Source organism: Falco cherrug, chromosome 2 (genome assembly GCF_023634085.1).
Source record: "Falco cherrug isolate bFalChe1 chromosome 2, bFalChe1.pri, whole genome shotgun sequence".
In the NCBI taxonomy this organism is placed as follows: domain Eukaryota; kingdom Metazoa; phylum Chordata; class Aves; order Falconiformes; family Falconidae; genus Falco; species Falco cherrug.
This window is the reverse complement of record NC_073698.1, coordinates 58,957,370-58,973,990: the sequence shown is the minus strand read 5'-3', so window position 1 is coordinate 58,973,990 and position 16,621 is coordinate 58,957,370. Positions and strand designations below refer to the sequence as shown.

At 38.1% G+C, this 16,621-nt stretch overlaps 1 protein-coding gene across 1 annotated transcript in view; it reads right to left on the bottom strand.

Moving 5' to 3' along the window:
* The window catches only part of ITGBL1 (integrin subunit beta like 1), a 149,352-nt gene that overhangs the window by 27,104 nt on the left and 105,627 nt on the right, over positions 1-16,621 (bottom strand). Inside the window, exon 8 of the mRNA XM_055703166.1 lies at positions 500-616. Coding sequence (XP_055559141.1) covers positions 500-616 — 117 coding nt within the window. The remainder of the gene's footprint in view (positions 1-499; positions 617-16,621) is intronic.

The window sequence follows — 16,621 nt, the reverse complement described above, 5'->3', positions numbered from 1 at the left end:
CGTATTTCAAGCATTTTAGATTATTTCATAATATATTTTTACTACTTTTTTAGAAAACAAACATATTACCCTCAGTGCATATGAAATATTCAGAAGTATTGCTGGTCATTATTACCTTTAGGTAAAATACAGCATTCTCAGTAAAACATGAACTGTACTAAACACAAAGTAAAATTACCTAATTTTTCAGATTTTCCTTGAAGTGTCTGCATTCTTCTCTAATGAACACTGATGGAATTTGGGGTATACTACAGCACCTACTTTTATGCTATTATGTGTATTTAATCTACATCATTAGTGTTTTTGAAGTTTTAAAATAAATATTCACTGACATATTCAATACTTATAGAGCTTGTTTATTACAAAAATCTATACTTCAGTGTAATAAAACCATTATTTCAATAGTCTACAGTGACATTATAAAATCATGGGGAATAGAAAGTTATAAACTGCCAAGATTTGGGTATATTATATCATATCATATTATGTGAACACATACCCCCACAGACATCATTCTCTGCATTTTCACACTGTCGATCATCACATTCACAGTTTTTGCCATGAACTCTGTTGTCTCCTGGAGGAAAACAAGTGCATTGGCCACATTCACATCTCCCTGTAAGAATAAACAATTGTTAAGCGTCATTATTTCAGTAAAGTAAAATAAATGAAACAAAAAAGCCAAACTTATTCTACACCCTACCCCTCAAAGACAAACTAAAAGTCACTCTGCATTAATTAAAGTATGCACATAAAGCCTATAAATTTTTTTTTAATACTTAAAAGAAAAAAAAAAAAAAAACACCAAAAAGCTGTCCCTCCTCCATGGCAACCAGAAGCAAAGTATATTAGCATTATATCTTGGTGGAGACAGTAACAATAACCATCACTGGCATGGTATGTTTTTCATACCTCAACTTTGCATAACAGAGCACATGCTTAACTGCATAATTAACCTTGGTAACTGACCTAAAACATTTAGCACATACCTCAGAAATTCCAAAATGAATGTGATTAGAAATATACATAAATAGTCTATACACTGGGCTATCTAAGATGGTCTCTATTAATGTAGAAACAAAACTCTTCAAATACTCGATCATGCATTCAGAAAGCAAAAATCCCTATAATTTTTCTTGTCCAGACCTGAGGAAATACAAGTCAAAAGCACAACCTCTGTCAGAGTCTTCCCTTCCATCAACCTGTTCACAGGAGAACTCCCCAGAGCTTAAAGGGGGAATAGACTCATCCAGCCTCCCACAGATCTGCCATTCCAAAGCCCTCAGAGCAGTGAGTATTGAATGTTCAGATGTGAAAAAAATTAAGATCAAGAACAGTCTTATGTTGTACATATAAGAGAAAAACTCAATTTAGGGTAACATTGATTTTGTTATTTCCTAACTTCTAAGAGTTTTCCTTTGTATTTTTAAAATGGTTTTAATACAGTGGCACTGTGAGCCTGCTCTAAATATGACACAAACCATGGATCAAAGTAAATACATTTGATGGTCTTGGGAAAAGATATTGTGTGCAAAAAAGGGCCACCAGAGACACAGATTAGGATGCAGAAAAGCCTGTTCCTCTTGGTCTAATTTAATAACAGCATCCGTGAGACTCAGCCTGGGCCCAGACGCTGCTCTACTGACTACAGAACCCAAATTCACAGTAGGAGCAACTATAGATACATAGCAAAAAAGATCCTCCAAGCGCAGCCTTTCATTATGTACCCAGACAGATGAGCATGCACAATATTTTTTTAAGCATTTGCTGAATGGGAAAGGACTGTTAAGGAGAACCTTAGTGGGGCTTTCCTAACTGTAGGTTTTGTGACAATAAAACTTTCTAGGTCAGCATACTGCCAGATCATTCTAAATATTTTTTTTATTATTTTTTTTTCAACTTCTAACCTTAATTTATTACATTTTTTTTTCCAAAAAAACACCAGTCTAATTAACTTGGAGTAGGGGGGATCTTATTACTTATGGAAAAAATTCTCAGCTAATTTTATAGCTGTCATACTCTTCATCTTCCCAAGGAACAATGTACATTGCACTTTTGAGCTGACATCCTATGTGTCAGGATTCAGTCTTGAAGGACATTTTATGATCAGCTTAAAGTACAAGATTCTTAAAAAAGACATGCTGATAGAGACAATTAACAGCAAATGCTTCATGATACCTTTATAATATACATAGTTTTAAAACTATGTTGCGTTGGTAATTATATGAGGATATTTGTTCCAGAAAGAAATGTATTATAGAAAGTGCATCTACCACATCACAAAATACAGTTGTATTTGGTAATCATGTCAACATTTAAGATATGATTGTCTACAGAATCATTGCTGTTATTTGCCTGCATTCTCTAAACTACAATTATTTGCCAAGGAAAGCTACATTAGAAACTGGGAAAAAATAATTCCTTGGTACTTAAATATACAGAGACTTTTAGTGACTCCAACTTGGTACTGTTTGGGGCTCTCACACAGTCTCTTTCTATGCATCCACCTTAGACAACCTGGCTACTTTAAAAAAATGTCACATTGCAGTGTCCCAAAACACAATCAGTCACCTGTAGGCAGACAGATACCTGATGAACAGGACCCATCTCTTGTGAAGACTTTATAAATAAATAAAAAACGCCCCATCTTTAACAGTGGTGTCGTGGCCAGCTAATGCTATAATAAGGAGGACGCCTGAAGGACAATAAAAACCAGTTTAAGCAAGTTACTTTGAAGAGAGGACTCAGCAGAGTTGGAAAATCATCCAGAGGGACAAGCAAAGGAAAGTTCTGTAATGAGGCTCCTGCATGTTCTGTAATTAAGCATTACCTTCTGTAATGCTTAATTTAATAAGTCAGAATGACCTGAAAGCCCAGTGGCTGGGCACTTGCACTGGAATGAGAACAGGTTCCTCTCAGTCCCTGCTGCAATTAATATTTATTCATTTTAATGTGCAACAGTTTCAGTGAGGAATATCCCATCCCTAGGCAGATAGGGTACGTTTTTGTCATGTAAGAGATAGAAACTCAGGTTGTCTTCCCAAAATCAAGCACAAAGGGGATTTAGGCCCTACTTTCTCAAGCTTCTCATCTTAGCTGATGAATAAAACACCAACATATAGACTGAAAAATTCACATTCCTTGTTGATATATGTGCCTTGTATTTTATTTTGGCTGGCTCACACCTAAGTTCAGGGTATAATTTGGATCATTAGACTGCGGACCTCAGAACTGAAAGTGTCTTGAAACTGCACAGAAACCTTATTCAGTAAGTGCTCTGGAAAAGGATTTCTCTGAGCAATTTTTTCTACTTTTAAATATTCAAAGATATAGTTATAGTAGTTTAGTACACCGCTGCTGAAATTGGTACTCAAATTATTAGTTCATCATTCTTTTTATTTTACAAACATGACAAAAACACTACGAGGAATGTGAGAAGGGAATTTAGTGGTGGCACTAAATAATTGCAACTTTATACTGGCTTCAAAAACATATTTTACCTCCAAAAGTACTGACATTTGGTAAGATTATGTAAGGTGAGCTCACACTGTGGAGATAACAAATAACTGAAGTCCCACTGTTTATGACCAAATAACTACATAGAATGTAGCAAAATATAAACTTCAAAGGCTCAGTTTATCACCATATAGATAAACAACAAAAAATAAACAGCATTCTGGAACAATAAATTTCAGGTTGCTTCCCTGGGAAAACTAGGATAAGATGTTTGCATGGTAAGTTTGCTTCAGCTATATTACTGCTTTGTCAGATGAATCTGCTACTGAAGTAACAGAAGCCACACCTCATTCTGTGACCTTCTTCTCTTAGTGATTGTGATAAAATACTTACTAAACCAATTCAATCATTCAAAAGTAATTTGAAGCTCACATTATACTGAAAAGGGATCAGCACTTTACTAAACCTACTCTTTCTTTGTCTAGAATAATAGGTTTACCATAGCAACCTGATTATAGAGGGAAAGCTACTGCCAAACACATCCTAAATTCTCTTTAAAAGCCAGGGCATACAGAAACAATTAAACACAGGAGGAGACTGTAATATTTTGCACCTTCTCAACCATCTGTGCAAGAGCTACGCTTTCTGAGTAAAAAGAAACAAGTTCAACTCAGACATTTTATAGCAAGTGGCTTCCTCTACTCCTCACTGAACTGGGAGAGTACATTTCATCAGCTGATGACTTCAGATGAAGGAAGCTTTATGCTGGAGGTTGTATTATCTATTGGTATTGAAAATCTTAACCCATTTATTGCAATGCAAGATTCCAAAAGTACAATAATTATACAAGACATTTATTTGTCTATAGCCTTAATATTTCCTCACACTCTTTCCTCCCATTGATGTCAATAAGAGTACTAACTTATTACCAATACTTTGAAGACTGAAAAAAGACCAGCTCAAGGTGAGGATTTTCATCTTTAAAGGGAATTAAAGTGCCACATCTCATTTAAACACAGCAGTTTGTTAGATAACTGACTCTACAATTCTAAAAATCCATGCCTTAAGCATTTTGCTTTTGCTTTTATTTACCATTTACCACAGCATTTTTTCATTCCTCTTGCCCAACATTTATGAAAGCATAACTAAAATAGTGCCTAGACTCACATTAAACCTGCTCCCATGCAAATTGCTGTGACCATTAGCTGCACACATTCAAACCAGTTTCCAGCTGCCTATATAGACTGATCGAAAGTGTCTTTCATACAGGTAATTTTCTTTTTAAAACACCGTTCTAGACATATATCATTTGCATAATAAAACATTCTTACCATGTTTTTGCCACCAAAAATATCAGGAAGAAATAGCAATAACTTTCAATGTAAAAATAAACACTGAACATAATACGATGTACTTCACTGTTTTTTCCTGTCTATAACTATACAACATAAAGGATTTTTCTGTGCATGGTAATGAATTTTTATCTTCTAAATGCAAACAAATAAATGAAGTTGTTTTTTTAAAAAAAACATTATTTTTAACATGTAGGGAATATAGCACCAAATTACACTGAATGTGTAAAAGCAAACCAGATTCATTGGTACCTCGGACAGATGGTGTTTCAGGCTAGTGATAAGTAGAAGGGAATGTGCCTGTAGGAAGGACTTTTCTGCCCCATGGCTATCCCAGGCTTAACATCTGAAAGCATTACCTATCAGAAATTGCAATTTCTTTGTTATCAAGCAATCTCAGGCAACCTGAGCACATTCAGTAAAGCTGCTGTGTCTTGCTGCCAGCAGAACCTATTTCATGCTGGATGGGAACAAATGATCTAAAATAATGCTCACAAATGGCAAATCAGAGAAGGGGGATGGGAAGATTTGTACAGAAGATCACAAAGTTTCAGGGGAGTGGGTGGGGGGAAGCATATGTGACTTAAGGACATTATAGATAGCATATAGCAGCTTCAGGTAAGCTAAACGAAAATTCACTGACTGAATGGTGGAGGGGAAAAAAAAGACCAGTAAAGGAGAATACCAGTACCACAAAATGGGCAAACAAAATGCATCACTTGCTGAAAATAGGATGGACAATCTCATCACGCTTTGCTCATTCTGAGGCATTAAGAGCAGTGCGATCCAGCTGAGCTTGATCAATGTGGAGAAATTTATAGACTCAAACAGAAAGTAACTATAGACTTCTCAGTGGGCTCACATTTTATTTTGCATGTCCTATTCTCAAAATGGCCTGGAATGACTTCCCACACCTAGAATGGCTTTTCATTTAAAAAAAAAAAATAAATCATATAAAAGTATTGTACTGACTAGACAAAAAATAATTCTGTTAGATGTGGAGGGATCCCTAGCTTTTCAAATGCTGGTAATTCTTGGACCTGGTTGGTTGGATGATTTATGAGGTGCCGGTAAAAGTGAACCTTTGGAAGCATCTTCAGTATGTGCAAAGGTGTCCTTGGAACCTCTTTAAATACCTGAATATCTGGCTGATCTCACACACACTACGAAAATCTGGGCATTAGTTTATTACAAGGATTTTGGGCAAGTGAGAGCAATGTTGTACTTGTAATATATGAATAATGTCATCTGCAACCTCTAGTTATGTTGGGAAAAAAATGAGTTTTCCTCTTTTAGAACAGCTTTTTGAACTTATGTCAGTACAGTTCTGTTTGTCTCCAGGGCTCCAACATGTCTGAAGTTTTATGACAAAACAGCTAGATGGGCTAGCATAACTCTGGTGCTAGCTCTTCAGCAAAAGGAGTTCAACATCTACATGAAAAAAAATAAAATTCTCCTGCTGGACTTGAACACTTCTTTCAGTACTGAAAGTGCTGGTTTACCATCTCAGAGGAAAGAAGAACATCAGAGCTCTTAAATGTGGTTTATCCTCTGTACAGAGTGTTCAGCTGTAGCTGCAGAGTGAGGAAGGTGCACTGTGCTGCTCATCACAATACTCTGATCTTCATCACAGGTACCAAAGTTAGTTCATTCCTGGTGAGAAGCAGTAGTAGGAGCAGACACATGTATAAGATTTATCAGTAACGTGGCATCCTGGCTTTGCTCTGCTCTGTACCTTATGAGTATTTGCAGGAAAGACAGAAAGTCAACACCCCAGGAGAGTACATCTTCTACAGCAACTTCCTTGCATTTGAAACATCATATGGGAATATTGATGGTTTTGTATTTTAACTGAAGCTACAAAACCACAAAGGATTTCTTTTCTCTCTGGGCACAGGCTTCCTCTATTAGTCTGTTGGGGGTTTGTGGTTGGGGGATTGCTTTTGTGAAGAAATTCTGGTGAAAACTGAGGTTTGTACACAAGGTTTAAACAACAAGCACTTTTTTTTTCCTGTGGTACATTGTGAAAAATAGAATTGTGCATTTATGTCCTCATACACAAGAAAAGTTGTGCTGCAACTATTACAAGAACAACTACTTATTTGGATTTGGGTTGGGAACTAACTTTCTGTTTCTAAATCAATACACAGAAAGCAAACATGCCTTGAGTCTGCTCATAAAAAAGAGATTTTTTAAAGAGATAAAAAAGAAATCTGATCCAAGACCTCAACTACAGATGTAAAAGCTCTAGAGAAGAGCTTAACTGGATCATACAGACATAAAATGAAATGAGAATTGCTTTAATAAATCGAAATCTCCAAACTTCAGATTTTTTACCTACTTTTTTTCAAAAAATTTGTACACTGAAGCGAACTTTTTGCAGGAAGCTCTGAGATTTTTGTTTAAATAGCATGAACAGTAGCTAAAGCATGTAATTGGGTTAAATATCTTTATTTTCCTTAGCCTTACTAGGCACCTCTCAGATGCAATAACTGCATCAGCTACTATATTCAGCATCATCAACAGGTCTGAAGTAACTGCAATCAACTAACTATCATCATATAACTATATCACACACTTAGAAGACTTGTGTCTATAATTGGTAACTTTTTGTTTCAGGTTGCATTATCTCACCTTAGGTCCAGATGTGGCTTCAAAAAAGGCCAGGATACTTTCACTGATTTTTTATATTGATACAACTGGTTTTATTTTAATTTCCATATCACACTTGGAAAACCTACCCTAAATCTGTGTTAAGTGCTCAGTGACACTGGGACATCCAGTGCCACATGGAACACCATAGTCCCATGTGAAAGGACTGGGAACAGGTTGAAAGGTTTCACAATGCAAGGAGTTTCACAGTGGCTCTGGGGCGTTTCCTGTGTAGTTTCTCTTATCCTTTTCCTTTAGGAGAAGGTACCTAAAGTCCCATGTCTGCTCATCACCTACACTCAGTATCTTGCAATGGCTGTTGGTATAAAAATTAATTATTTTGTTAAAGCTGCCTGAGACTTCCCAATATTGTATGTATGTTTTATGAAATTGTTCACTAGTACAAAGTACCAAGCTGTCCCTCACATAATAGGGTGTGTGAGTTTTTTCTCAGACAGAAAATGTATACTTCTTTTAATCTTTTGAAAACTGAATTGCTTTATAATGTGAAAGCATATTGGAAAAGGTCTGACAATGTGGCTTTTCCGTAAGGGAGAGAAAAAAAAAACCAACAACAAAAAATAACAACACAGAAAACAAATATCCCTAAGATAAAAACCCTGGAGAAATAAAAGATGTTATCCCAAACAGCAGAACTTTCACAACAGCGCAAGCAACTAAATGTCCAGGATTGTAAAACTGTAAAACCAAGTGTTATGCAAGAGCAATTGCAAATGGCTGAGACTTGCCCCTACCCCCCACCCCCTTCTTTAGTACACACAACATGTATGACTGGAAGCCTAATTGCACAGTTGGCATATGGCATCTGAAGTAAATGGTCTTCCTTTGTGACAGCCTAATAGTGAAATACTTCTTTACATAAATCCACTCAACAGCACCACTTTACAGATTTAGCATCAGATAGTCTTTTACAGCTCTTGCTGATCACCACTACCGATTTGTATCTTCTTTTCCATGTTGCTTTTCATTTTCTTTTTTTTTTTTTTTTCCCTCCTCCTTCTCTTTAAACATTTGGGTAAGAAGTGCTGCTGCGCTGCTAGTTTCCTTTTCAGATTGTTAACTTGTTGACATCTGCTATCATTAAACTGGCATGTCTCCTCCATCTGCCTCCTCTCCGTAGCAGTGCTTTGAGGATACACTCACTGAAGGCTGCTATTGTGTTTCTGCATAGCCAACCGGGAATTTCTAGGAGTTCCAGGAAAGGAGTCATCAAGAAAACCACTGCTCACTTTGCAAGAGCAGGATTTTAGCCATGCCTCGCCCTTCCTGGTGACATCCTCCTCAGGTCTCCCGCTGGGGGCATGCACTTGGCAATTCACTCTGTATTAAGGGGACAAGTAGGAGTACGAAGGCTCTGTTTGAAAGAAATGTGATAGTCAATGTCACCACACAGAGAGATGTGTGAAGAAGGCAAGAAAGAAGGTGGCAAAACACTTTCTAAAGAAATGTGTTGTTACGGTAGAGAACAGTGGAAGTAGAAGAGGAGGAGGAGGAATCCATGGCAGAAAAAAGATAAAAACTAGACAGCATGGCAAATGTCACTCCAAAGATGTAAACCCCCTAGATTTCAGCAAGCCATCACATGATTTTTTCCTATCCTTCCTCCCCTCTCCTCTTCTTTCACCCCAATAAAAATAGTTCCTCTTCCTTCCATTAGCCTTTTTCTTTTCTGGTTTTCTCTCTGCAGGTATGGGTTTTTTTCCTCTTTCCACTTTCTCCAGTGGGTCCTCCACTCCTTTAAAATGTTTCACCTCTGGATACTAAACATTTTGTACTTGTACAAATCACCTTCTCTTTCAGATCACCCCATGTTACCTTCTCTAGCTTGCACTGAGCTCTGTCTTTTCATCTATTTTTTCATTCTTTCCCTCCAAAATGCTTTCAATAACTCAGACTACCAAGAAAAGTAACTGTAAAGAGATGCCAATAAATCAAATAAAGGATACACAGCATTTTACTAAACTAACATCTTTTCCATAGAATATGAAAAATGAAGTTGTGTTTGATTTAAAGGACCTGACCTGAGAATGCTTTCCCTTCACTTTGACAACTATCAGGAAAAATAAGTCTCATTTCCCTTTCAGTCTGTCCAACTGTTTGATGTTTAACATAAGCTGCTATAAAATATTTTCTAGCAAAACCCAAACATAATAAAGAGGCACGATCCAACAGTGAATGATATATGAAACACAAGGACGTTGTTCAAGAAGCTGTTATGGCTTTTGAGCCATTTACTTTATACATTTGACTGCCTTATCATCCAGAGGATTGACTACTTACCCCTTTTTTACATGATCTGCCATGTAATGAGTCATAGCACTAATTCCACAGAGATATTTAATTTGCAGATTAATTTACTAGAAAATGTCAACTGCTTTGTGGAAGTTTAATCACTAAAATGTTAACCTTGTTCACTTCCTGCTGATGCCTGTTGTTTATTAGGTAGTAAATTTCAAGATATTTTAGGGTTGTAATACAAGCCTATCTATTAAAACATTTAAACTCCTAGACACTCTGCTTTTTGAAGCTTTAGCCAAGATTAAAGAGCTTTATAATGGCAAAACAACAATATGAAAAGATTCAACTGCATAGCAACCATCAATATTATTTGCAGACAACAAACTGCTAAGTTCGGAAACCATGGCAACAAATGACATCACACCATATCTACCTTATTGATTAGCTTTCACCTCAAGATTTTTTACAGAAATGAAAAACATTACCTAGCAACCGCATCATCTACTCAGTTGTTCCAAGTTAAAATGCTCTTACCCCTCACTTGCAGGCAAATTTTTCGGTTTTGTTGCCAACTGGCCAGATTGTGCACTAGCCTCTTGTTACAAGGCTCTCTATTTAATCTGTTGTAAAGACTCTGCCTTATGGCTCCTAAAATCTTTGCCCAAAATATAATTTTGTCTGTGAAATAATGCTTCTTCTCAGTGGCCAAGAAGGTTGGCTTTGAGGAAATGCAGGTAATGTGTAATGAGGGGATTAAAGGCATGATCATAGCAGCTTTTTAAATGCAAACTTTATCTGTAGAAAACCTCTCTGATTTCAAGTATTGGTAGTAAATTTTTCATTGCAGGTAACCCTGAGTTTACAGATTTCAGGAAGAGTGCACAGCAATAACAAAACTGAGCCAAGAGTTATCAAAGGAGACCAGCTAGTCACATTATGTATCACACAACAGCTGTACTTGTTTAAACTTCTTGAAAGTAACACCTGAACTCTTTGTTCACCTGCCTTGGTACAACCCATGAGCAGGCAAGGACACTGTCTATTAAGTCCGAGTTAGAGAGAACAGGTATAATTATGAGCTTCACATATTTGTACTCAGACTCCTTGGAAGACCTGAATAGAACCCAGCAATTAAAGACATCAGTTTTCAAGCTAGTCAAAACGCATGCAACAAGTAATTAAAGCCTACCGGTGAGGTCATGCCATTCCTGCAATGTCTGCCACGGAAAAGACGGATTTGTGATCAGCCTCCAAACCTTCCTGACAAATACAACAGTACTTTGAAACACTAAAATTAAGGCATTTTATTTTAATTAGTTAAGCAACTGCTGTGAAGTGCCTAGGACTGAAACAATTGCCTATGCATTAATATTGTTGCTGAGAGCAAGAAATCAGGTTTTTCAGCGCGCATTAGGCCCAAAATTTCTAGAAGGATCACTGCTAAATAAGACACATGCTCCTGGTGAGATTTCTGCTTTGACTGGAACTGACCTTCATTTTGCCAATCAGTCACAAGCAACGGCTTTACCTGTGTGCTTAAGCTGGAGATGCAAAACACAGCAGTCTCACTGCGCGGCTGCCGCCCCTTCTTTACCACCTGCTTTCTTTCCCAACCCATGCTGCCACCAGCTACTCCGTGCCTGCTCTCAGCAGGACAGCCCACCAAAAACCTGACAGTGAGGAAACATGTCTGGGAGAGCCTCAACCCTTGGTCAGTGTCACCCACTGCACAGGAGAAGACGCGCTTGAAACTGAATGGAAACTAGGGACCAAGAAAGCATTTTTCACATCAGTGCAGGGACTGCTATACAACCACACAACATGAACTTCTGGGGGTGCCAGGGAAGGTTTGTATCTCACAATTCTTCCTACTATTCCTCTCTCAAAAGAGGGAGGGAGAGAGAAGAAACAGTCCAACATTCCCCGGAAAGCATTACAAGCTCTCCAGCAGACGGAGAATTTAAAAGACATGACCAGTTATTAGGCCCTTGAAAATTTTAGTTAATATGATTTTGAGGGAAAACAGTCACATAAAATGTCAGTAATATGCTCAATATTTAATATTGTATCTCTTTGGTTTTAAGGATATGGCTACAATTTTTTGTCTTTAAAAGTCTGTTTAAAAAGTGAGAAATTTATCAACATTAATATATGGAAAAAAATCAGATGAAAATAAGAATAACAAAATGTCAATTTTTTTTATAGCATCAGAAACATTCTGAAGTCAAATGAAGCAAAAATAGAAAAGCTAATGTCTATTATATAAATCAGAGAGTAAGAGGATCTTTTACAACTGATTAAAAATGTTAAGACTGTAAAGCCTGATAAGTACTGTAGGGAATTCTATGCTAAATTGAAAACATATCTCCTCTTCTGTTTTGGAAATAAGTATAGATATTACAAAGTACTGCTTTGTCAATCTCCTCAGTCATCATGTAAGAACACAAAGACTTTCTACAGAACAATTGCTTTATTAAATATTTACAAATTCATCAGAAATTAGATTGCTGGCTAAAAAAGCAATCCTTTCAAGGAAAAAGCAATATTCACTGCAATAGTTTCTAGCAAAAAGTATCTGCCAAGCAAAAGAACTACGAAGAGAAATCTGGACCTAGCCAGTGTACTGAGCAGTTTTATCTTTCCAGGCAGAGAAAGAATGCATCAAAGCCATAAGCTTTGAATGCATCAAAGCCATAAGCTGTAGTAATTTGTGTACTTTTTCTCCCTCAAAAAAGTTTGTCTAAGCAGGTTCACTAAATTGTAAACTAAAACTGCCTATTCCACACAAATGAATATACGGAGAGCTTAGTGTTCCCGGATATAATTGTCACTATTACAGAAATCTGAAAGTAGATGCGACTCCCTACCCACTCCAGCTATTTAGGAGCATTTCTTTTCAACTTCAGAGCAAGGTAACTGCAGTGGAGAGTAAAGAAAGAACTCAACCCTTCAGATAAACCAGGCTTGTGAAATAAAACCTAGAAAAGTCACTTTCTGTACTTTTTTAGACTTAACAAAAAGCTCACTGTTAAAATAGCCAGTGACAAAGTCAACAAAGCGGGAGCACAGTGGAGATTTCATGTGAATTTAAAGGTGGGAGAGGTTGCTGGAAGCTTTTTCTTTCTTTTTTTGTGCTTTTGCATTTAGGGTAGGATAGGAAAAGTAATGTAAGTGGTTGCCAAGGCAGCAGAAGATGGCACATGGAGAAAAAAGACAACCATTAAAATGACTAGTTACACTTTGGTAAGCATGCTTTGTAATATGTACATGTAAGAAATGTAAACTAACAGTTTCCACCAAAGAGAAGATCCCCCAAGACTAAAGCCACAGCTGAGGATGAAGGCAAAATTTGGATGGGGAATGAAAAAATATTAAAGAAGAGGGAAGGCTGGATATACTGAAAACATGCACATCTGGCAAACAAGAAGGTTTTGACAGCAGTTTCCTATATGAGGAGAATGGGAAACATCTGGCCATGAAGTCAAGACACAAAAGCAAAACCAGTTCCAGAGAAGAATCAGGCTTGAAGGATAAGTTTGGAGTTCTTCAGACACCCTGAAAAATGAAGAAACGAAGATATGAAATGGAAGGAAAGAAGAGCAAAGATGCCTGCAAATCACAGAATCATTTAGATTGAAGAAGACCTTTAACAAGTCCAACCATAAACTTAGCATTGCCAAGTCCACCACTAAACTACGTCCCTAAGCACCACATCCACACATCTTTAAAATACCTCCAGGGATGGGGACTCCACCACTTCCCTAGGCAGCCTGTTCCCATGCTTGACAACCCTTTGGGTGAAGAAATTTTTCATAATATCCAATCTAAACCTCCCCTGGTGCAACTTGAGGCTGTTTCCTCTTGTCCTGTCACTTGCTACTTGGGAAAACAGACTGACATCCACCTCACTACACCCTCCTTTCAGGTAGTTGTAGAGTGCAATAAGGTCTCCCGTTATTGCTGAGGAACAGACAAGGGAGGTAGGTAAATATCAGAGAGTTCATAGAATAATAAATGTGTGATGGTGTGAAAAGACAAAGTGAAGTGATCTGCCAAAAGAAAGAACAAAGGAAGAGGGAGAACCTGTGACTAATGATCAGCAAAATAAAGCAGATTAATCTTAAAAATACAAAGGTAAGCAAAAAAGGTGAGGATTACTAGTTCTGAGGAAGATACTCCAGCAAGTGGAAACTCAGGTGTCCTCAGGAGATTTTTAAGAAAATTAAAGACAACTGCTAACTCAAGCAGTGCTGTGAAGAGAGATAAAAGCTACATTATCCTCTAAAAGCAAAAGAACTTCTGTCCAAGTCAAAATTACTTTATTTATGGGAACAGCCAACACATTTTCCATAATAATAAATAATCAGATCCAATTCCATAGGAAGACAGCTCTGATTAATCAAGACGTTCACCTTGCTGAACTATGAAGCAATATATCATTTTATAGACTGTTGTGTCTACTGAAATAAACCCTATTTCCTGCACCACCATGGTTCAAAACTTTGCCAGTTGATTTTTATTGTCTGAGAACGATCTTTCTGTCACTGCTATGGCCACCTTTTCTCATACACAGTGGCACCTAACCACCTCTGAACCATCATGTTTTGTACAGATGGAATGGTGGCCATAACATGTGGGAAACCTGGTGACACACTTGGCAATCCAGAGGAAGACAGTGTTCCCACCTGGCTGTTCAATCAAGCTTTTCTTTCAATCAAGATCTTTCTATCAGAAAAAATGACAATTCCTATATGCTGACTTGTTATAATTAGAGAGGGCATCAGGGGTCACAGTGAATGGTTGCGCCATGGATCTGAATCTAGGCACATCGTTAGCAATCCACCTTCTTGCCTACAAGAATGAAGCAGGATTACAGCACCTGACAGCAGAGCACTAGCACTACTGTATTAAAAGCAGTCAGCCTGCAACGTGGCATTATGAAAAAAAAAACAACCCATCTCACAACCTACACCTTACAAGAAGGGGAAAATTGTAAAGAGCATCTCCAGATGGGGAAAGACCACATGGGGCAAACTGCTCCTTAGAGCTGCAAGGCACCATCTAGAAGCTGATAGTAGCTCTTGTGCTGCTGTGAAAGTCAGGCGCTTCCTGGCCCTCGGCTCCTGCTGCACTCAAAGGAGCCACAAAAGCTGGCAGCTCTTAGCTTGCATGAGAGGCAGCGCCTCACAGGAGTGTGGTGCTTATAAATCCATCAACTCTGCTGCTCACAGAGGTATTGCCATGCTTGGGGCAGAAAGTACTCATGAGTCCTGCTGAGCCCTAAGCTCCAGAATATCTTTTGACAGCAGCAGGATCCAGCCCTGCTGGAAGGCAGCTGCCCCCAGAGCCAAATTCAGTTGTTGAGCTTGGACCTGTATATCCACAACAAGCACTGGAGATGAACCAAGCACTTTGCAGCAAGCGTAAAGTAGTATTTGTTGTTCATGGCTTTCACAGAGAAGGATTAAAGTAGTATGACAGACGCAGGAGGCAAACCCCAGTGGTGAGAAACACTGTTTCCCAGAACTAGGATGCCATCTGATTTTAGCATGGCATGAATTAATGCTAAAGCCATGTTTGCTCACATGGATTTTTACAGGCTATCAAAAATTCACCCCAGCCCTTTTCTAGGAAACATCAGAGTTCTGTTTAACAAATAGGAAAAAACCCCAAACAATTACTGCCAACCAGATTGAACACAATGAGTTTGTCAAGCTCTGTCATACCTGATTTCAGCTGGAAATCAGGCCTAGATGGAGCATTCCCCATTTATCATAAACATTTGATTAGAGAAACAAAATAGGCCTGGTATTACTGGTTTAACTTTGTCAAAATTGCTCTAAGCACAGCATGAACGTGGGATTTACTTTTATTGCTGTTTCAGAGAAAAGTACTCCAAATTACTCAGACAAATTTTTAAGCTAATAAAGATTTTGTTTTGTTTTGCTTTTTTTTGTTTTTAACATCAAACAATAATGAACTAAACATCATTGATTTCATAAAAAAAAGGTATCTTGGCTCCTCTTTGCTAATATAGTCATAAGAAAATTTTATTTAAGCCTCCTCTCAATAGTTCCATGCAACTGAAAAACGGGTTTTATTAAATTCCTGTGCAGGAAGATATAAGGTCCCAGCAACTGCTTGGATTTTAACCCTTCTCCCCAGGAAACCTGAGTTACGGCAGAGCACTGACAGCAGCAAATAAGAGGCTGCCACAGAAGAATGAGTAATTTTGCTGCTATTTTCATTTCCCCCTCCTGGAGTGGGGAGGATAGTGATGCTTGGTGCTGAGGGAGTGGGAAGAAATAAGGAAAATAATCAGTAGAATTCATTATTTTTTCTGTGAGAAAAAGTGGGAGGCATAAGTTATAGGGGTGGTAATTGTAGATCAGACAAGGGCAGAAACTGATACTCAGTTGTGAGAGGAAAATGAGCAGCGGAGACATCAGCTGAAAATAAGCAGCAACCACATGTACTATAACATCAGTAGCATGCAAAACACGTCAAAACTCTTGCAGTGCACATACGTGCACACTCACAGAAATGAAGCATTGATAAAGAGTCAGTCACTCCTTGCTTCCTTCCCAAGAGCACCAGCCTTGCCTTCTCCCCAGCAGTGAGACTGACACCTCTCAGCATCACTGCTGGAGACATCGGGTCTCTCCACCTTGCACAGTAATGGCTTGGCTTTCAGAAGGTATGATGGGAAAAGGGGTCAGCAGGCAGAGCAGCAGCAGGTCACTGCCAGAGCAGGCTGTGTTGCAGCCGACCTGGACAGCCTGGGATTGTCACTCTCAGGATGAGGAGCCCAAGCAGAGGCAGATCACAATGACAGAATTTAATATTTTCCTTGAAGTCTTCGTTATCAGCACTGCTACTTAAATGAATGACTCATTCATCTA